We start from the raw sequence: 23663 nt of genomic DNA, 5'->3' as shown, positions 1-23663 counted from the left end.
TGCAAGGTAGAGAACTTATGTCCTTCCTGATGTTGTTGAACCAGTGTGCAGGTTCTCTACGAAACATCTCAAATGCAGTCACAGTGTATCCTTGACCAGTGCTTTCTTCATGCAGTCAGAAAACCAGGCTGAAGTTATTAACTTGCATATTTGAATGAAAAAGAAATTAGCACATTGGCTAATATCTCATCTATATAGGTCTGTACCTCTTTCTTTTAAATCTGTAATGTAGGCTTTCATAAATTCCTTTTCAAACAGCTCACGATCACGGTCACTTTCTGTTATTTCTTCAATCTCTTGAAATGAGGTTGTTTCAAGAGGGTTATCCTTGAGGCTTATAAATCTGCAAAAAGAAAAAAAAATTATTAGCATGGAGGGATTCTATAATGCTTCTCATCACGAGCAGACTGCTGCTTGCTACATGCCCAATGATTGATAACTCCATAAATTTTCTATCCTTCCTACTTTGTTGCAGAGCTAAGTCCATTTATTTGTGAGCACAACTTACCTAGTCTATTTGTGGGCAACTTACCAAAGGTTTTTAATGATAATTTGCTATAATAAATGTCAACTCGGAAATAGCCTTGTAGAAAAAACACATGTAAAACACTATGAACATATGCTTAATTACACAGTCAACAGATTTCCCATCTGGCATGTAAAGATTTTACATTCTACTCTTTTGGTCCATAAATGCCACCTTGTTCGACCACGGTCTGCGATGCACCACTTTACAATAGTTCTGCTTCTATATGAACGCCTGGCTCTACAAGGTGATTCTGTGAGACTATTGATCTGATGCAGTACTTGGAAAGTAACTTTTAAAGTTTGTTTTATAAGTTTAAAAACTTAAAAAGTTAACTAAAAGTTTATTTTCCCCATAGAGTATTTGTAATTCAACAAAAAAAATCTAACAGCATTACTCATTACAATACAGTAGTTAAAAAGAGTAACTTGTCACGTTACAGTTTGTGCTCCTCATTATTTTTTCATTATTGTCTTTTACTTTTTTAAAAAAAAATAGATTTGATAAGAGAATGGCACAAAACTTTAAAAAAATTCCTCCAGAACATTTCTAGAATGCTTGAATCCAACCTTTGAAAATAACTATAGCTTGTTTGAATCACCAGAATACACTGTCATCAGAATGCTTATGCTACTCCATGTTACCTCCCTTTATCACTGAATGCAGATGAGGAAGTAGCTCATTAATGGATTGGATGAGGTCCTATAAACAAAGACGTGATTGAACTCTGTTCATCCACCCAGTTTAACCATGCTCAGCCTGCTCTAAAATGGAGTTGTAATCACCTCAAAAGAGCAGGGTTGTCATCTCAGGAGGTGACAGAATATTGTTCCTGCTATGCCACCTTAGGCTCACATGACTGCCATGAGACAGAGTGCTTGATAGCAGCTTTGGCCATATATCTATTGATGTGCTAGAACCTTGTGTTACTGCAATGTGCTGTAGATAGGGCTACTTTTGAAGACAATCTAGAAACTTCAGTTAGTGCCAAACAGAGCACTAAGGCTACTCATGGGTAATGGTGATTTTTGAACATATTGCTACATTTTGTGTTAACTGCAATGGCTACCAGTCAGTTTCCAGGTCCAACTCAGAGTTATGACACTGACCTTCAAAGCCATAAATGCCTTAGGACCAGTCTGCCTGAAGGAGAATGTTCTCTCCTATATTCCTGCCAAATAATTAAGAGCAAGTTTGGAGTCTCTTCTCTGAGTGGCACTGCACAAAATATGCAGAAAAATCTCTGAACAGCACCCTCATCTCATAATGCAACGATCTGCTCATTGGGAAGAGCCTGATGCAGCATACTGATAGTATAGATTCCCTATTTGATCCATACTCTGCCTAGTAATGTAGTATAATTGCAGCAGTTTGATAATTTATTTATTTATTTATTCATTCATTCATTCATTCGATTTATACCCCACCCATCTGGCCTACAAGGCCACTCCATTTTATAACTGCTGCACCTCCATCCTATGAAGTCCTGGGATTTAGTTTGTTGTAGCAATTGGAATTCTCTGCCAGAGAGCTCTAAGGTCCTCCCTCACACCACAACAGATGATTATAACTATTTTACCAAAGCCCAGAATTCAATTCCATGGCACCTTGCCAATCAAAATGATAGCAAACTGCTGCAACTACACAACATTGCTAATTAGCATATCTACACACCATGTACACAGTACACCAGACTGATGTCCTTAAAAGGTGAGGGCACAGTTCAGAGATTCTTCTGTGCTGTTCTTAGGTGCTGCGAAGGGCTCTATCCTGCTAAACCAAGATTTAAGTACTATGAAATTGAGCAGGAACACCATCGTGTCCTTCACCTCAGGCGCCATGTTATCTTGAGATGTTCTGCTTCCGTCTCAATAACTGTATCAGTTACCTGTAGAGATGGGCACAAATCAGATAAATGGTGGTTTGTTTTGATTCGCGATTCATCAATTTGATGAATTATGAATTTATGATTTTTTCTGACAAATCGATGAATCCATTTACCAATTTGGGTTTTTTTATTTAAAACCCTATAAAACAGCCCTCAAACACCTAGAGACATCAAATTCATGGAGACGCTTCCCCTGACTCTCTTCTACAAGCCCTGCAAGTTTGGTGAAGTTTGCCTTTTGAATACCTGAGTTATACACCTACAAGAATGCCTTCCTAGGAAAGTTTATCCAAGGCACCTAAAGACACCAAAATCACAGAGAGGCTTTCTCTGACTCTCCCTCCCAGTTTGGTGAAGATTGGACTTCTGACATCCATGTTATACACCCACAAAGTAGATTCCCCAAGGAAAGTGCCCTTTAGCAGCTGGCCTGGGGAAACCCAATATTCACCAAACTTGTGGGGATTGTAGAGAAGAGTCAGTAGAAGCTTCCCTGCAATTTTGGTGTCTCTAGGTGCCTTGGGAGCAGTTTATAGCCAAATTTATTGAAAAATTTTAAAAATCATTGATTCATGATTCATCAGGGCATTGATTATATGAATACAAATTGATGAATTAGCAATTTTTGGACAAATTTGGTGATTCAGTTTTTAATTTGTGCCCAGCTCTACTCATGTACCTGCTAACCTTGAAGGAAGAAACAGGAAGCAGGAGTAGTGATTTTGAAGGCTGAGACTTTAAACAAATTATATTCATCTGATTTTGCTGCACTAGTCATTTAGGACACATCAGACAGTAACAATAATTGGGTTAATGGAGACTGTATCTTATCCAAATATATAGTCTTGATACATAATAATGTAATGTTATAGTCTAAGGAATGCAAATAGCAGCTACTACTTGTTAGATTTTATCCTTTATCCTTTTATTCTTCCAGCATGAAGTATTTGATAACTAGTATATTGCCCTCATACCCTTGGAATTAAAACTCAGTATTAGGCTAAATGATGAGCCATTACAGTGGTGCCTTGCATAACTAGCACACCGTTTAACGACTAATTCGCATAGCGATCCGTTTTTTGGGATTTCTGTGGCCGAAAATCACTTTGCGACAATCGCTAAGCTGATCGGTGGTTCCAAAATGGCTGCCGGACGCCCAAAATGGCCACGCGTAGCATTTTCGTGCCCTGCCCTTGCTTACCGAGGGCGCGAAAATGGCAGCTGGATGGGGAAACATCACAGAACAGTGAGTTTTGGGCCCCATTGGAACTTCATTTAATGCGTTCCAATGGGTTTTTCCGTTCCGTATAGTGATGTTTCCCCATAGCGACGGTTAATCCGGAACGGATTAACCTCGCTATGTGGGCACCACTGTACTTCACTTGAATACAAGTACTGTATTTTCTGTAGCACAACAGGCAGCCAAGTTAATTTTGTTGCTAAACTGTGGGTAAATGTGCTACCAAGATACAAAACGAGAGCTCATTTCAACTATCAGATCAGTAATATAACTGATCTTCTCTCTTCACATCCCGTACATTATGAAGGGATGTTCAGGAGGCCCTATCAATGCCATAAACTCCTTAAGTGGCTATCACTGGGGGCCAACACATCTAGGCAATGGCTTTGAAAAACAGTTAGCTTTGATTTGGGTAGGGTTTCTTCCACCCGGATTGTAACCTGAGGTGCTCCTCAGCTTTTTGGTTCCCATCCTCAGCACCTTTTGAGCTCTAAAATATTATTTTTCTATTATGACAACCACAATTATAGAGAATGCACAAAGTGTTGCTGAACCAGAGATATTGGCAGTTTCATGTTTGGACTTTTTCATAATGATCCCTAACATGGGATTTGCATTCTTCACAGCTGCCATAGACTAAATCAAGGTTTCCACCTAATTGTCAACATTGACAAACACCTCTTTTCCTAGTCACTGCCAGACCCGATTCCACCATTTTAATACCCGTTCATTCAGTCTGTATGTGTGTTACATGCCATCAAGTCAGAAGTGACTTATAGCAATCCAAATGAGGCTTTCAAGGTAAGTGAGATGTTGGAGTGATTTTACCAGTTCAGCCTCATCTCACTCCAAGTATCCATGACGGAGGGGGAGATGTGAACCCTGTTTTCCAGAGGTCTAATCTGTCACTCCATCCACTACACCAAACTGGGAATCACCCAATCTTTTGGTGTTCTCTAATCCTTTACTACTGTTCTTTTTATCATCTTTTGTTATAAAAATAACAGGACATCAAGCATGCTTAGGGGGAAAACTGTAAATGATATTAAAATCAAAAATGATATACCGTATTTTTCGCTCCATAAGACGCACCTTTCCATAAGACGCACCGATTTTTTAGGAGAAGAAAACAGGAAAATATAATCTGTTTTCTTCGCTCCATAAGATGCACAGATTTTCCACCCCCCTGTTTTGTGGGGAAAAAGTGAGTCTTATGATGCAAAAAATACAGTAGCTTATCTAAAGTGACTGAGGGAACAAGAGTGACAAAGAGTTGTATTAGGAGTCATCTGAAGAAAGTTCAGAACTAGATCCCATTTACTACAGAATCTTAAATGAATTGATTGAGGAAAAGTGTGGAGCAGAAAGGTAGAAGCACAAATATTCTTTTCAGTTGCTATTTACTTACTTCAAACCTGTTGTGGAATCACAAACAGCTGAAGGCATCTCAACCAAATGATTACTGCTGACAACCAGTAATTTCAGTTTTGACATTTGGGCCAATGCTTGTGGAAGATAGGTCAGCTTGTTTTTCTGCAGGAGAAGAGTCTGCAATTCTTCTAGCCTTAAGAGAGTAAGAGAACAACACAGTTAAGTTCACCATACAATAAGCTAAAGTTGCTATATTACTGAAAAACCAAACTATATTACAAAATATATTACAGAATATATTACTGAAAAACACATAAGGCCATTTCGGTTTGCCAAGTTGCGAGGGAATGTTGTTTGCTCATACTCAGAGGGGATCCTCTGACCATTCAATTTGCCTTCTTTGCCTGGCTGGGTTATGTCCAGGAGGTCAGTGCACTAAAGGTTGGGAAAAGCCTCCTATGGGCCCATGCCTTTCTTAGGCCATTCTGAGTCTCTTACTCTTGGTGCTCAAAGAATAAATGAACACAAGCACATTGTTGCTCCTGGTTGCAACCAACTCTGCACAGAAATTAAAGTAACCCAAAATACTTCAAACTCTCAGAGCATCCTCAGACATAGGGAAAAGTGCCTTCAACCCCCTTCAGTTGTCTAAACAAACCACAGCTTGGACAAAATTTTATATTTTATGAAAAGCAAAAGTTGCAAGGCATAAGACAAAAGTTCCAATAATTCAGCAGTGATTACAAAATCCATTACTTGGTAGCAAAAGCAGACTTCACAGAGCTCAAGGTATAATAAAGTGATCCCCACAGAAAATTAAGAAAAGTTAACTCTCTAATCTATACCTACAAGCATGTATAGAGTTCTTCATAGCAGGTAGCATGAGCTGGCTAAATCATGGTGATGATCCATGATGGAGGATAAAACTAAATGAATTAATCATCTTCCTTAAATCCCATCATCCCACAGTTCACTGTTGTAAGAGTCCACCAATCAGCAGGCAGATTTTAATTGGCTTCAGCTGTACCAGCCAAGGCAAATTAAGAAGTTCCAGGTGCATCTTCGCCTGATCTACAAAACTACCACCCATACCAAGGTCAGGATGTTCTCTCCAACTTGCTTAACTGAGGATGGTGTATTGGCATTGCACTTCTCCCAAAACATTTATGCCTAGGCTGGCCAGCAAGAGCATTTTACAGATTTAACCCACTTTATGTTAACCCTTTGACCACCTTACAGATGTTACCACCCTGGTGTAAACTCCATAGGTCACACAAGCCAACAGAATTTGATCCTTTCTCTACTATTCTTTTTCTCACTGTGTTGGGGAGGTGGTTCCCTAATCTTGGTTCCAAGTTTCCTCAAGGTCCACAGCTCCCATCATGAGACTGTCCTGGTGTTCAGATCTTCAGGAGAGGCCTTTCTCTTGGTTCTACTACCTTCACAGGTGCATTTGCTGGGAACACAGGAGAGGGTTTTCTCTGTTGCTGCTCCCTGACTTTGGAACTCCCTCCCACAGGAGGTTAGGCTGTTACCATCTTTGCTGTTCTTGCACAAGCAAGCAAAGACATTTCTCTTCAGGCAAGCTTTCCCTGAGTGACTGGCTGCCTGACTGGGTTTTTTAAATGGATGGTTATACTTCACTGCCTTTAATGTGTTTTGCTTTTGTTTACTGTTTTTCAGTGTACTATTTGTTTGATCCTTTTTAGTATTTGTAGACTTACTGTTTTTAGCTTCAAATATTCTCTTTTAATGATGTAACACACCTTGGGTCCTTTTTAAGGAGAAAGGCATGATAAAAATAGAAGGAAGGAAGGAAGGAAGGAAGGAAGGAAGTGCAATGACATACAATGTAAAGTTAGGACACAAGCTTTGAAGTGGTGTCACTAAGTGTGAGTACTAGTGGGGGGGGGTTAAACCTGCTCCCACCTGCTTCTTTGTTTTTATTTTGCTAAATTCCCCACTCCCATTCATGCCACTATAGTGGTGATTTTAGTTCTCATGAAGAGAGACAAATGGAAGAGAAGCAGCTGCAAGATAATTGAGCCTGCCCCCACCTGCAAAGGAACAGACATGAGCTTATCCCCCATATGATTACTTCAGAGAAAACAATGCTCAGCTGCACAGCATGTAGTTTAGTCCAGAAATTCATAGAAAGAGAAGACAATGAACAGAGTTACATTGCCTCCCAATCCATTGTTCATGAATGGTTTCTGATATAATCACAACCCTCTGAGGACAGGAAGATGCATAACATCAAAACTCAACGTGAGCAAAAGATAGACTCAGTACATAGTCTCTCTGTTCAAATGGCAGCTAATGTACAGTATTTGCAATGGCTGGAAAAGCTTGTTAAAAAGCCATGTTCTTTCTTTTTCCCTCATTATACAGGCAACATAGAGGCACACCTCACATTTGTTTTCCACAGGGATGTATTCTCGAAGGCTTTTACAGCCTGGACCCAATGGTTGTTGTAGGTTTTTCAGGCTGTTTGGCCGTGTTCTGAAAGTTTTTCTTCCTAACGTTTCACCAGTCTCTGTGGCCAGCATCTTCAGATGATAGGAGTTAGAACTCTGTCTGTGTTCTGGTGTAGTGTGTGAGATAGTTGAGTATTTGTAGTGTGGGATCCTTTTTTTATTATTTCAATCACCCATTCTTCTGAAAAGGACAAAAAACTGATCCCACAGCTACAAATACTCAACTATCCCATACACTACACCGGAACACAGAGTTATAACTCCTGTCCTCTGAAGATGCCAGCCACAGAGACTGATGAAACATTAGGAAGAAAAACCTTCAGAACATGGTAAGACAGCCTGAAAAACCTACAACAACCATTTCCACAGGGACATTTACAATAGGGGATTGAATGATACTGTTGAGACTGAATATTGTATGTTTTAGTAGTATTAGTTTACCAAATGCAGTCCAATCTTGTTGCTTATTAATAAATAACACTAGAGTAGGCCCATTGAATCAATGAAAATTTAGTGAGTCAGCTCCTCCATAGGTTTCATTGATTCAACTGGGTCTAATCGATGCTAAAGTAAATTGCAGTTATATTCAATGGGCTTACTCTAGTGCAATTTATTATGCTAAGCAATAGAATTTTGGCCAACATTTACAAAATCCAGTTTAATACAACCATTGCATCTCTCTAAGTTGCCTACTATATCCCACCCTCAAATTTCAGAGTTGGCATGTATCACCATGATGGTGGTAATTGACCTTATTCACAAGCTGACTTCCTTATATGTTGAAACACATGCAAATCTGTGTAGATCTTGAGTTTATAGCACTATGTGCACACAGCATTATATCCTGGCCACTCTGGTGAATAAGATACAACAAAAAGTCCACATTGTTATTAATTTTTACAAACTAGGCAACATATGCAAATTAGCTACCATCCATCTCCAGCTGATTGGCTGGAACTGTTTTGCAAATCTCAGGTGTCATGGCTGCCATGGCAGACAACAAGCCAAATTACATCCAAATCAACACTATTTTTATTTATTTATTTATTTAAAATATTTCTCCTTAAAGGTCTCAAACATCATTAAAAGGACAGTATTTAAAAGCTATAAACAGTAAGTGTACAAATATTTTAAAACAAGTATCATACTAAAATGGTAAATAAAATCAATACTAAAAAACATTTAAAAGCAACAGGGCACAGCAATCTAATTTGAAAAACTCCTCTCAGACTCTTAGTCACTAAGGAAAAGCCTATCTGAAGAAAAATGTCATTGACTGCTTGCAGAAGGACAGCAAAGATGAGACCAGCCTGGCTTCCCATGGGAAGGAATTCCAGAGTCTGGGAGCAGCAACAGAGAAGGCCCTTTCCTGTGTCTCCTCCAAGCACCGCTGTGAGAGTGGCGAGACCAAGAGAAAGGCCTCCCCTGATGAATTGATGCCCAGGCAGACTCATAGAGGGAGATGCAGTCTTTGGGATAGCTTGGACCCAAGCCATTTAGGGCTTTACAGGTTAAAACCAGCACTTAGAATTGTGTTCGGAAACAAAATTGGCAGCCAGTGGAGTTACTGTAACATAGGAGTTATATGCTCCCTGTAACCAGCCCCAGTTAATAATCTGGTTGCAGCAGTTTAGACCCTCTACTTGCACATCTAGACAATCAAGTCAAGGAAGCGCTTTATTTGCAAAAACAAAATGTCATTCAAAAACAATACAAAGAATTACCTGTCCATATCTTGTGGTAGATCTTTGAGGTTATTGCTGCTCAAATCTAACCACAGCAAATTTGGCATCCGGAGCACACATATTGGAACTGAGGGGAATTTGTTTGCTGATATATCTACAAACGTAACTTGTTTCAAGTTGCTTAACTGCAAATAACACCAACAATAACAATAAGAATAACAATAATTTATATGTTGTGTTACAAGGAATTCAGTGAAGAAAACATGCATTTAATTATGGTAGCTGGAGTTCCTTCAGAGTGAATCAAGTGATGTTATATCTAATAATAAAAATAATATCATCATAATCATCATTATCTTAAAACTGCAGAGCTGGAAGGGACCCTACAGATCACTGAGGCCAGATGAAAGAGGCACAGTGGGAAATATAGATGGGCATGAATCCAAAAAGCAGCATGATGGTCTGTGGTTCATCAATATTCAGGAGTCACAAACCATGAACTTTCCAACAAAATGAACCATTTTGTGGTTTGTGCAATTTGTGAATCTCAGGAGCATTAGAATCCCCCATCCCCCAGTTAGAAATGCCAAACTCAAGAGATTCTTTGGCAGACTCTCTTCCCCACCCCTTACAAGTCTGGCAAAGACTGGATTTTCGATGTCTAAGTTATAGCCCCCCCAAATCAGGTTCCCCCCAGAAAAGTGCTCTTTAGGAACTTGCTTGGGAGAAATTAAATGAGTGGTTCACACAAGGAACTTGAGACAGGGTGCTGCTCATCATGAGGTGGACAGAGGAAAGAACAAAAAGGGGGCAGACATGAGCTATGGAATCAGTTCCTCTCACTGAAACCAGGTAGGATGGTCCTGGTGACACAAAATGCCGACCCAAGCAAGCCTTCAAATATAAAATTTCTTCTCATGCCAGCTGCTGCAAACCTGAAACCACCAGTTGAGTTGTGCAGGGTGTGGCTCCTATAATAGTTCAGCATTTTACTTCATTCAGGGCAGGTGTGTTTCCCCAAAGCACCCGGGAATGAACCACAAAACAGTCTGATTCATGGGGTTCATTTACTTCACGGTTCATTTTTTGCCCATCTCTGGTGGGGAATCAAACCTCCACTTCTGGTTAGCTAAATCACTGAGCTATCCAGCATGCTCATCCCAGCTCCTTCTTTCTATATCCCACAACAAATGCATTCTTGTTTTCATTTGTTCCATGGGATATGTACCTTACTTCAGGCAAGTTATTCTCTTTCAAGAGTATCCCATTTCTTTGGAGTTGAACTCTCGGTATCATACTGCTTTTAAGCAACACTGATACCCCCTCAGTTAGCAAAAGATGACAAGTAGCGCAACTTGATAATTGTTCCAATTTATGGCTATTTCTAGGCTGTTTCGAGAATTATTTTAGATCTTCAGTGGGTTTTGACAGTAGGGAGCCCAAAATGTGATGGAGAGGGCACCACACCGAATTTGGGAGTCAGGTGCCCACAGAACACAGGCTGGCCTTGGTAAATGCTACTCATTCATGGAGGAAGGGAAGTGGTCAACTACCTTCATTTTATTTTAACCTCATTTTTCTCCCAGCGGAAGGACACAAGGGAGCTTACAAAATTATTAAAAGAGAAATAGTACTAAAAACATGATAAGCATGAAATTGGGGTCTTAGAGCAGATATTCCATCTCTATCTCATTTGTTCTGAAACAACTTGGGTTTTACGAATATTTGTGTTTAAACTTCCCTTGAAAAGCTACATCTCTCCTCTTTAACAAAAACACTTCTTTTAAAGAAATCTTCAAGAAATCTATTCTGTGCTGGAGCTGCCTTCTTTTTAAAGGGTTCATTGAGAGTATCAACTGCAAATGTGAAGCTCTACTGTAACTTCCATCCAGTTACAAAGCATTACTAAAAGTAAATCTTGCTATTAATGGGATTAAAAGGAGCAGAAAGTCACAGGGGAAAAGTACTATATAAAACAAGATAAAGGGGATGTATGAACAGCAAGAAAAATACTAAAAGCATCAGTACAGAACAGAATATTTGAGAGCCCATCAATTAATTGTGACGAAATATTAACTTGCAATGATTCATGGTGGCTCTGTGATCTCAACTCTCACACAGTCTAGACATATTGTTTAATGGGAAAGGAATATCAGTGGGAAAATGGCATAGTCTCCACCCAAATTTTAACCCTTAAAAATCAGAGTTAGAGAAAGCATTCCAGGCTATTGAAAAGCAAAAGCAGGCATAACCATGTGGACACAAAACAAGTTCCAAAGTCCATACCCAAATAACAATTTTATAGGCCTGCCAAAAAGGCTCAACATTGCACAGGTTTGTTTTTTTGTTGTCTGCATGTTGTTACAAGATGCAGACAAAAATGGGTGAAAAATATGTTAGATTTCACAAGGGGGTAGCACATAAGCCCTATGCAGGCATTCTTCAACAAGCTTAGTAGGAAGTGCTTAGCATACTCCCTCCAATATTGCATTTTTCATGCTTACAGTGCTGAATCTGAAGAGAAGAGGTTAGTACTCACATGCAGGCTCTCAGACAACTAAATGTGGAATATCTGTGTGCTCACATGTAGAATCTACCTATGACCATGACTATTCCATTGATCTAACCGTGAAGAATACAGCAATGAAGGACAGCAGAGTTCGTGACTTACCTCTAAGCACATGCACAGTAAAGGGTTGAAGAATGCCTAAGTAGGGCTATAAATACAGTGAGAACTGGATAGTTAGAAATATTTGGTTCCCACACACGCACACGTCTTAGACAATGCATGGTTAATTCATATTATTGGGAGCAATGATGTAATCAATGGAAGGAGAGGAAACTGAAATGCACAAAGTAGAAACATAGGTCACTCCTTGACTAAGGTCATTAACAAATAGTCGTTGGGTGGTAGCACAGAAACCACGGTACAGAGATGCTAATTAACCATGTACAGTAATGAAATGTTGAAAAGGACAAATAAATATAAACTAGTTATAATAAAAAATAATCTGTATCTTTTCAAGAAATCACACCTTGGTTTTTTTCCAGAAATATGTGCTGTGTGCCTTCACTTTCCTCTACATTTTACTCTGCAAATCAGATGGCATTGTGACCCTTGTGGGGGCTTCTTGTGGCATTTTCACTGATCTGCATTGTTTTGTCAATAGTAAAAAAAGAAGAACTACTGACAAAAAAAAAAGCCTACAGTGATCCAATGAGAATACCTCTTATTACTTACACCAGCAAGGTATGCATCAGCTTCTCTTGGTTCCTCATCTTCAATAGTAATGCTTAGAAAGCTCAACTTGGCACAGGGAGAACCGAGATTGCTGTTCCATAAGAAAAAAAATATTGGCCAGACAGGACCATCAAGGAAAATATACCATCAAGTTTTTTTGTGAAATGCAACTGGCTCTCTATGATTAATGCTTATTGTATAAGTGATGCTTAGGCTCTAAAATAGCAGTAGAAAAACAATGCAATTATTAATCACTTTGAATCAAGATGGCGCCGGTGGCGGGTGGGTAGTGATTTCTCTGCCGCCACCCCAGCTTACTTCCCTCATTTTTTCCTTTTTCTTGCACATTTTAGTTATTTGTTAGTTTTATCTCTCTTTTTCTAAATTGCCTCTCTCCCTACCTGACCTGAGACACTGTGGACTGAGCTGTGCAGGAGCACATGAAGTGGGTTGAGCGGACCGAGCCAGGTAGAGTTGGGGCTCGTAAAGCGGGGGTTGTTTGAAAACTGCTTGGTGGAGCTCAAAGGCTCCTAGCTTGTTCTGAGAGGCCCCTTGACAGATCGGAGACCACTGGAAGGGCGCTGGTGCTGGGTCAGCCGAGAGGAGCTGCCGAGAGTTGCCAAGAGGAGCCTGAACGCCGTGCCATGTTGAACACCCAGAGGTGAGCAGGCAAGCGAGAGAGCAAACGAGTGAGCGAGCGACTGGCAAGCGATGCACGGTGGGTGACGAGACAGTGGCCAGTGGACAGGGGCTAGAACTCAATGCGGGCTTCGGTGGCTGCTGGAGTTCAGAAGCCCCCGTCTAACTTGGGGAACATCGCTGGAGCGGGGACTGGCAGCTGGTAAGAGCTTCAAGAGAACAGCCTCCCTGGAAAGGCAAGTCTGGAGTCCTCCGGAGCTGCTCTGGGTTCCCTGAGACTTTGAGGGATTTCAGAAGCGCGGGAGCACCTGGTGAAGTTGAGCAGCTGCTTTTCCGGGCTCCAGGAGTAAAAGAGAGCTGAAGAGCTGAAGAGGCAGTGGGGGAGCGAGAACTACCCATCTTGAATTTTAGGCTGCCTGCCCTGGAGATTGCCATGCTTGGAGATTAGTTAGTAATCTCCCTCCCAGGACCTCTTCCCCCCGCTTGCTCCCTTAGGGAAATTGATGGCTTTCTAACAGTTTCCCGAGGGAGGAAAATGGTGGTGCAAACCTCACCTCTTGCCTGGACCCTGCTGCTGCTGCTGCTGCTGCCACCACCTCCTTTTGCTGACTCCTGCACCCTTACTGAGATCTTTGGGGCTTTGGGGTCCCCTGACAACAAGACTCATATTTTAACATTTCTAACAACATCAAGAGCACCTGGCTTAATAGCATCAACTATATCTAATAGGACAATAACACCTTCAAGGACAAAATTTGATGGTAGAGCAGGATAGACCAAGGCCACATGTGGGGGATAAATTTCGTGCGGCTTTTTTTTTATGACTATATTATTATATGTATTTTATTTTATAATTGGAATGTTTCATTTGATATTTATTTGATTGTATTAATTTAGTGTATTTTTCTTTTTTCTTTTTCTCTTCCCCCCCCCCCCTTTTCCCTGTTATGGAAAAGAAGGCCTGCTTCCCCAGCGAGGGGCCTCAAAACATCTCAGTGATCATGGGTAGAGGGAGATATGGCGTTGACACAGCCTCCGCTCGTGTTAGAAGAATGGTGAACAGATGTTTAAAGGCTGTGCACCATTCTGAGGCTGTGGTCAACTGTCAGTATCGAGGTAGCCAGCCCAGCCAGCCCTCCACTCTAAAACTGATGCTGTTGAATGCCAGGTCTGTGTCCAATAAATTCCAATTGATTTATGATCTTATACTGGAGGAGGATGCAGACCTGGCATGCATAACCGAAACATCGATAGGCGGAGAGGGGGGCCCTCCCCTAGCACTTCATTGCACAGGATATATGATTTTTACAATGCATTGAATCCATTGCATTGAATCCTTTTATCTGAACATCATTGCTCATAATCACCCTGTTTTCTTAAATTATAAAAACTTCTGAATTTCATTTAGGTAGATAAACACAGTTAAGATATTAAGGGAAATCATGTGTTGTTTTTTCTCCTGATTCCAAATCAATGTTTTGCACTATCAGAGTGCATAAAAATCTTAAACTGCAATTGACAAGATAAGGAAAATGATAATTTAAAATCGTAAACTGAATTATTTTAAACAGACTCCTGTTTTTTTAATGTCTGCTAAAGAGATAAATATTACAGGTTATATATATTAAAAGAAGATTGTATAGGTAATCATTTTCTGCTCTCTGAGATAAACAGACAGCAACTTATAATAAAGAGGAAATTGTTGAATGAAACTTATGTAATTGCTTTCTTAGTTCAAAACAAAAGTAGAAATGTAAATATTGTTAAGATCACAAATCTAAAGCATTAACTATACATTTCTCCTCAGAAATACATTCCAAGAAATTTACTCCCAGGTAAATAAGACTACAATTGCAGCTTCAGGTTTTATTCCTATCTCACTTGGGACTAAGTCTCATTGAACACAATGGCCAAAATCCTGTTGTGTAGCATGGTAAATCACACTAGTCTAAGCCTACTGAAGCAATGAGGATGTGGTAAGCCATATTCCATAAATTCCACTGATTCAAATGGAACAGCTCTAACTGTGACTATTTACGGTAAAGTAAGTCACAGAGTTAAGACTGTTTGAATCAATTGAATTTATGTAGATGTTGATTTACCAACTACTCATTGATTCATTGGCTCTACTCTAGTGTGATTTACTACACTTAGCAATAAGATTTGGGCCAGTGCATAATATATATAGTATATGGAACTTTGTGATTCACCAACAATGCTATATACTTAGATTGAAGTCAGTGAATTAGTTCTGACTAGTAAACATGTATGAGCTTGAGCTGGATTTATTTGATGACTTTGATACAGTACAGAATAAAAGATTTGAGACTCCTATATCCCAGAGGGTAAAAATGCTCAGTGCTCACTTGCATACATTAATTAATTCTTCACTCTCTCCCATGGATTTCAATGGGACATAAAAGAGCCTACCTTTCCCTAGATCACATTCATTAGATGAAATCAATTGCCCTTACTTCAAGAAATGGATCAAGGAACAAATATTAGTGTCCCCCATTCTTTAGCAGTCTGACATAAAAATGTTTTACTCTAATAGTTTTTTTCTATAGGAAGAAACATCTGAAAGCCAACACCAAAACCAAAGATCTAAGTTAATCCTTTTCCCCTAGAAAATGCATAATACAAATAAAAACTAGAGAAAATACAAAGAAAAAATGAAAAAAAAAATGTTTTCATTTAATTGTGAGTGTTCATTTCATTAATGCCTCATTACTTTTAGTGGAGTGATATCACAGGGGAAAAACACGTCTTGTGTGTGCCTCAGCCCATCCAGCATAACTGTCATATGGGTGCTTTTATTTTCCTGCAAATTGCTGCTTTGAGATAAACCCCAAATGCCAATATTTACTGGATTTAGCCTGCATTTAAGCATAGAATGTGCTGAAATCAGAAGTTCCTTTATCCACTCATAGCAGTACACCAAGTCCAAGTTTGACACACACACACACACATTTACAAACACACATACACGGAGAATCTAAGTATTAGATTACAGAAGTCAACTAGCAAAGGTCAAAGTATTATTTAAACACAGAATCTGTCTGAGTGACTTTTAAGCCTTTTTATTTCTGCTAAAAACTTCATTCATTTATTTATTTATTTACAATATTTTTAGCCGCACCATTACCAGTGGCTTCTGGGCAGCGTACAACATTAAAACTTAAAGACATTAAAAACATTTTAAAAGACAATATAAAATGTCATATATTAAAACAATTTTTAAAACATTAAAAATTAATAAGTCCTGCTGCTCATGTGGCCAGCTAGGGAATACTGTTTAATTAAAATGCTGGCTGAACAGAAAGGTCTTTGCCTGGTGCCGAAAAGCCAAGAGTGTCGGAGCCAGGCGGATCTCTACAGGGAGGGCATTCCAAAGTTGGGGGGCAACAGCCGAGAAGGCCCTATTTCAACATGCCATCCCCCTCACCTCTTTCAGGGATCGCACATTCAGAAGGGCCTCCTGGCCTGATCTTAGAGGACGGGCAGGCTCATATGGAAGAAGATGGTCCTTTAGGTAACCAGGTCCTAAGCCATTTAGGGCTTTATATGTCAAAGTAAGCACTTTGAATTGGGCCCGAGCAGCAACCGGCAGCCAGTGTAAATTTTTCAGAACCGGCGTGATATGAGTCCGTGCAGCGGCACCACTTACCAGCCGCGCAGCCCGGTTCTGTGCCAGTTGCAGTCGTCGGACCATCTTCAAGCTTATTGCAACTGCTGTGGCAAGGCAGCTCTGTCTTAATTTATAGATACAAGAAGGAGATGATTGCATATAAGTAAATATTAATAGAGGAGTCATAGGATACTAGACACATCAGTCTGGCAAAGCCCTAACTTCATTCCCCTTACTAGCCACACTTTGATTTGTTTTAGTTTTTAATATAATGTTGAAGAATCAATGAATAAAATATGTAAGTGTTCTTTGTTGTTGTTGTTTAGTCGTTTAGTTGTGTCTGACTCTTCGTGACCCCATGGACCAGAGCATGCCAGACCCTCCTGTCTTCCACTGCCTCTCGGAGTTTGGTCAAATTCATGTTGGTAGCTTCGATGACACTGTCACTGAAAAATCATTTTTGTTGTTTAGTCGTTAAGTCATTTCCGACTCTTCATGACCCCATGAACCAGAGCACGCCAGGCCCTCCTGTCCTAAACTGCCTCCCGGAGTTCGGTCAAATTCATGTTGGTAGCTTCAGTGACAATGTCCAACCATCTCATCCTCGATCGTCCTCTTCTCCTCTTGCCGTCAGACTTTCCTAACATCAGTGTCTTTTCCAGGGAGTCTTCTCTTCTCATGAGATGGCCAAAGTATTGGAGCATCAGCTTCAGGATCTGTCCTTCCAATGAGCACTCAGGGTTGATTTCCTTCAAAATGGATAGGTTTGTTCTCCTTGCAGTCCAGGGGACTCTCAAGAGTCTCCTCCTCCACAATTCAAAAGCATCAGCAGTCAGCCTTCTTTATGGTCCAGCTCTCACTTCCCTACATCACTACAGGAAAAACCATAGCTTTCACCATGCGGACCTTTGTCGGCAATGTGATGTCTCTGCTTCTTAAGATGCTGTCTAGGTTTGTCATCGCTTTCCTCCCAAGAAGCAGGTGTCTTTTAATTTCATGGCCGCTGTCACCATCGCAGTGAACATGGAGCCCAAGAAAGTAAAATCTGTCACTACCTCCATATCTTCCCCTTCTATTTGCCAGGAGGTGATGGGGCTAGTGGCCATGATCTTAGTTTTTTTGATGTTGAGGTTCAGACCATTTTTTGCACTCTCCTCTTTCACCGTCATTAAGAGGTTCTTTAATTCCTCCTCACTTTCTGCCATCGGAGTGGTATCATCTGCATATCTGAAATTGTTGATACAGGTATTTCTTCCAGCAATCTTAATTACAGCTTGGGATTCATCCAGTCCTGCCTTTCACATGATGTATTCTGCATATAAGTTAAATAGGCAGGGAGACAAAATACAGTCTTGTTGTACACATTTCCCAGTTTTGAACCAATCAGTTGTTCCATATCCAGTTCTAACTGTTGCTTCCTGTCCTACATATAGGTTTCTCAGGAGATAGATAAGGTGGTCAGGCACTCCCATTTCTTTAAGAACTTGCCATAATTTGTTATGTTTGACACAGTCAAAGGCTTTTGTGTAGACAATGAGAACTATGGCTTACCCTACATCGAATGTGGAGAAACAGCCCTCTCATTAGGCAGAGTGAGTGGCAGGCAGCAGAATGTCTCAAAAGGGCCGCAGGTGTCATTTATGTAATTTACTACTACAACCTGTATGTTTTTTTAAAAACTATCTGAGTAACTTATGAATTTTTAATTTTTATGTACCAAAATACCATGGCTGGTTTTCTGTGCCTTGTCTTGGAATTTCAAAAGGGGTCATGTGATGCTCTGCCTGAAACAGCAAGGCGGCTTGGGACAGCATCCCTGATGCACGTCAGATTCACTTTTATCCACAGCCAGGGGTCTCCGACAAGAAAATCATCAAATCTTAAAACTAGTTTCAAAAGCGTGGAATACAAGTGGAAAAAAGGAGGAGTATAACCTGCATTCATGATTCAAGATGGTGATCTTCCTTTAACTCCTATTTCCAAGGTAATATTCCTAGATGTCTGTTCAACAAATGTATGCTGCATCGAATGACTTCATGGGCGCTGTATACTGAACTTGACCAAGTAATAAGGTAAATCTTTAATCAATTTAATGTGCATGTGCATGTGTTTGAGTGCATGCATGCACACAAACATGTGTGTAAGAGAGTTTCTAACAGCAGGACTGCCACAAGGATATTTAAATTCATTTGCTAAGCAGTAGAAAGAACTTTGTGAACAGCATATGTATATTAATTGTCAGGCACAGAAAGAAACTATCATTCCATTAAACAGATGTCAGTGGGTTAGTTGTCAGCTATTCCTCTGTAAGAAGATCCCAGTCTTCCTATCTCAAAAAAAGACATGGTGAGATATGATACCCATCAAAAGCTGCCAAGTATTTTCACTCCCCAGATCAGCTGCTAGACTGCAAAAATTATGTAATGTTAATGTGAAGGTATAATGTCTTGAATAATATTTCGTGACTAGTAACATGCTGCCTGCATGATGAGGACGTGTATGGAAACACAGTAGGCACTTTATTTATTCATTCATGACATTTTAAATCTTCCCATTCTTTTAACATAGCGCAGGCACACTGTATACCCTGACTCATATTATCGTCAAACCACCCAGTGAAGTAGATTTGGCCAAGACAGAGTGACAAGCCCCAGTCATCCAGTAACCTTCCTGACTTTTGTGGGAATTTGAACCTGTTTTTTTCTGGTTCTAGTCCGGTCCTCTGACCATCGTGCCCCACTGCCTCAGCTTCGTGGTGTTACATTTTTGCTCAGTGAACAGCGAATTCTTTCTTTGCAATTCAGGGGGGGAAATCTGGAGAAATTATCTCAGCCTTTCCAATTCCACCGTTGTCGGTGCTGTCCAAGTAGCATTTTTGCTGGGTGTTTGGAATCACTGCCTGGCCATATGGAAACAACTGCCCCTTGTCCAAGCACTCTCAGAATATATGCTTTTCCTGTTTCCCTCTCTTGACTCTTCCCTTTTTCCCACCCTAATTAGAAAACATATCATTGCTTCATTTGCAATTCATTTTAATACTGCTCTTCTTTTATAACCAGCCAATCACATCTTGCCTTCCTATCAAACAAGACACTATGACAGCTAACAATAATAAAACATGAATTTTAAAAACAATTAAACCATGGAAAGAACTCAATTCCAACAATAAAAGTCCAGAGATTAAAAAAATAAATGAACATAGCGAAGTGACACCTCCATCAACAGCAGATCAGGTTAAATGCCAACCATCAGTCTAAATAAAAATGTTTTTCTTTACTTGTAGGAGGATAACAAAAAGGCTAAGCCAACTTAGCCTCCCTTGGTAGGGAGTACCAGAGCCTGGGGACAGCCACTGAGATGAGAAAGAACCATTTCTCACATGCCCACCAAACATACTTCTAACAGCAGAGGATTAAGAAAAGTGCTTCTTCAAAATATCTCAATGCCAGGGCAAGTTTATAGGAGAGAATGTAGATTATCTACTACTTTTAAGTCTAATCGATGCAAGGTGTGTGGTACTTTTTGGTGTTGAAAGCAATACACATCAATAACTTTACCTGACTTCTTACAACCTGGAATGCAGAACAAATTATTGTCCCTGTTGGTCAACATAAATACAAACATGTATGAGAAGAGGGTGAAGATTGCTGAAGTTCTATATAATCCGGAAACAATGAGATTTTCATGCTCATTTTTTCCATATTGTTTTTAAAAGAAAGTGGCATTTGAGTAGAGTATCTCACAGGAAGGTCACAGATGGACCTTCTGAAAGTCCTTAACAGATGTTAATATTTTCCACCTTCCATAGACAGTTATTTAGAAAGGGGAGGTAAACAAATTTCCAGAGTTTTGAAAACTTGTTGGGATGTATGTATGTGTGGGTGTTGGACAACAGTTCCAAGAATATAATTATTGAGGAATTCTGAGAGTTGTAGTCCTGAAAAGTATTTTTTCCAAGCTTGGGATTATATAGATATATAGAGAAAGAAACAAAATACTTTTAAGTACTATAGCATGAGGGCACACATATGAAATGGAAATAGGATAAGGCAGTTTGGGAAAAAAATTCAGTGCACATGCAACACACGTGTACCAGTAGTTTCAGCTCATGCTCGCCTTTTGTACTCCCTCATTCTTTACTCTTAAGATAGAAGAGACTTCACAGCCAGCAACAGAGGTCATACAGTTTGTGTTGGAAGATTTACACTTTCAGTCAAGGTACACAATGTAGTGTATGGACAGAGTGGCTCCCCAGGACTCAGAAGACTGGGTGTCTATCTATGCTTGGCCACGGAAACTCACTGGGGGTGTAGAACTGGTAAAGCCACTCCTTAAATATCTCATGTGCCTTGAAAGCTCTATTAGGTAAGGTAAAGGTTCCCTTGACCGTTTTTTTGTCCTGTCATGTCCGACTCTAGGGGGCGATGCTCATCCTCATTTCCAAGCCACAGAGCCAGCGTTTTGTCCAAAGACAATCTTCCGTGGTCACGTGGCCAGTGCGACTTAGACACGGAACGCTGTTACCTTCCCACCAAGGTGGTCCCTATTTATCTACTCGCATTTGCATGCTTTCGAACTGCTAGGTTGACGGGAGCTGGGACAAGCGATGGGCGCTCACTCTGTCATGTGGATTCGATCTTACAGCTGAAGATCTACAGACCTTACAGCACAGAGGCTTCTGCGGTTTAACCCGCAGCACCACCACGTGCTCTATTAGGACACTATAAATCAGTTCAGACTTGAGAGCATATAAATAAATGGGAGAATAACTACTTGCTTGTTGCAGGTACATTGTTTGTTGCATCACATTTGGTGCCCTTTCCACACTTTCATGCATCCAGCTAAATGCACAGGAAGCTGAAGATGTGCCATCAGTTATAAAGATCTACCGGGTGGCTAGGGGGCCATTATTTTCTTCCCAATGTTCCTAATTTTAAATCACAAGGAATGTCTCTTTTGCATTTTACAATCCCTCAGAAATATGATCTGACACGGAAATATGGAAGAACAGACTAGCACAAGAGAGAACACACTTTGGCGTGCCATGCCTCAGAACAGGCAGGGTTCTGATTATATTAAGTAAAGAACAGTTTCTTTCTTTTTAGGCTATATTTAACCAGCTCTGTCTGGTTTCAATACTGCACTGCAAGATGAGGTTTTATTTAATTCTCTCTCTCTCTCTTTCTGAAATGCTAACAAAAAATCCCTGAGGTATTAGGCACAGAGGAAATTATGACTGCTCAGTAGCATATTTAATAAAGTTCTATAGATTTTATTTTCCCTAAAATACTGAGGGGGGTTGTACCTATAGTAACATGTAAGTTTTCAACAGGTGCACCAACCTTATCATTTTATTTTGCCACCTCTCTGTTTTCTCTCCTGTTGAGCACTTTGTTATCCAGCTTAGTTATAATCAGCCAAAATGCAGCCTTCCTTTGATATACTCACTACAGTTGACCGTCAAACTACCCAGCCACCATTACTGCTGTCTTGATTTTTAATCAAATTTGTCATCTTTATTTGAAGAATGACCTATATTTCTGCTTATCTTAATAATTTTACTTTAAAATATTGCCATGTAGCACTCCAAAGGCCCCATTGCTTTCCAGTTCTCTGACAGTTGAAAAAGTTTCAAAGGACACCATGTCCCTGAGTGGAAAGAGTTGTTTTGATTAATAGGTGTGTTTTCAAAACTGCTTTCCCCCCTTTTTTTTGCCATTGAAAAGGAATTTGCTGATAAATATGCTTCCTTGTGATTTTACTACAGACTGTCCATTTCCTAGCATATTGTCCCTGACAATATGAGCTATTTGGTCCCATCCCCACTTCAGCTCTCTAAAATGAAGTTATCATGAACCTCACACCATGGTTTAGAGCCCAAGTTTCTTATGCTTAAGGTAGACTCTTAAATACAGTGACGAATATCTGGAGGACACATGTAGCCTGCCACACTGGACAGGCGGCAATAAACCTTTGGGACAAATAATGTCAATCCCTGGCAAATTAACTGGAATTAATTTATAACTAACTTACATCTCACTGATTTTGGATGGGAAGGATATTCTAAGCTTTCTAAGTCTGGATCTAAACTAATCAGTGTGTCAGGGCCTTGGACAATTACTAATGTTCACTCATTCCTTTTGTTACAAAATAGTTCTATTTCAAGAAATAATTCTATTTCAAGATACAAAAGTGAGTAAGGAAACTCTATTTAAAACTCCACCCACCTACACACAAAAACTATCTGACTAAGAGGCACTCTATGCCATGCTTCAACAAAAAAAGAAGTTATTGGCAGCTGAGACAACTAGGAAGCTTGCAATTAAATGTACAGTAACCCCAAAATGTCTCTGCCAATCCATACTGGATAGACTGTGCTGCACTTGTATTATAAAGAGCCCGACGGGAAGAGTTTATCACAAAATATTTAAAAATGGCGATAACAGAAAACTTTGGAATATGGTGGGATCACAGTTGATATTGGCATTTTGATGGAAACATCAAACTGAGTAAAAGAACAAGTGGTAATTGTAGGTTAAATGGCTTATGTTGAAACATTCTCCGGGTAGTAAGACTTATCAGAGGGGGTCTAAAAAGCACCATAGTTATATCTCAATATTCTATGAATCCTTTGAGATGGAGACTGTAGTTCCAGTTACTGTAGTATAATATTTCTAAGCTACGTTCCTCATTTGGCCTTATTGAATGGAGGTTCTGTAAGCCAGGATCTATTGCTGCCAGGAGCGTGCAATACTAGAATGGAATGAAAAATCAAAGAAGGTTGGAAATGGCTTGGTAATGTTGTAACCATTGTGCAAAACATAACTTCATGGGAACAGTCCTTGGCAGCCTCTGTCTGAGTCTATAATATTGGAAACGGCTCCATTTGCTGTTTGCCATTCAAACATGTATTTACATGGGCAAACTAAGATGGGAAACCTTGCATTTTTGACTGCATGTGGCTAATT

The 23663-nt window shown here is 40.0% G+C and overlaps 1 protein-coding gene across 3 annotated transcripts in view; it reads right to left on the bottom strand.

Annotated features, from left to right (window-relative positions):
- LRRC2 (leucine rich repeat containing 2) overlaps window positions 1-23663 on the bottom strand; it is a 117662-nt gene that overhangs the window by 6112 nt on the left and 87887 nt on the right. For 2 of the 3 annotated variants that reach the window (XM_072992352.2, XM_020803305.3), the window contains exons 6-8: window positions 9227-9372; window positions 5063-5218; window positions 207-343 (exon numbers count right to left, since the gene is read on the bottom strand). In XM_072992352.2, the coding sequence (XP_072848453.2) occupies window positions 207-343; window positions 5063-5218; window positions 9227-9372 (439 nt within the window). Of the gene's footprint in view, window positions 1-206; window positions 344-2282; window positions 2415-5062; window positions 5219-9226; window positions 9373-23663 lie in introns of those variants that run through there. The other variant, XM_078386186.1, reaches the window with a different exon arrangement.

Source organism: Pogona vitticeps, chromosome 2 (assembly GCF_051106095.1).
Source record: "Pogona vitticeps strain Pit_001003342236 chromosome 2, PviZW2.1, whole genome shotgun sequence".
In the NCBI taxonomy this organism is placed as follows: domain Eukaryota; kingdom Metazoa; phylum Chordata; class Lepidosauria; order Squamata; family Agamidae; genus Pogona; species Pogona vitticeps.
Note: the sequence above shows the minus strand (reverse complement) of the source record. Positions and strands in the feature narration are given on the sequence as shown.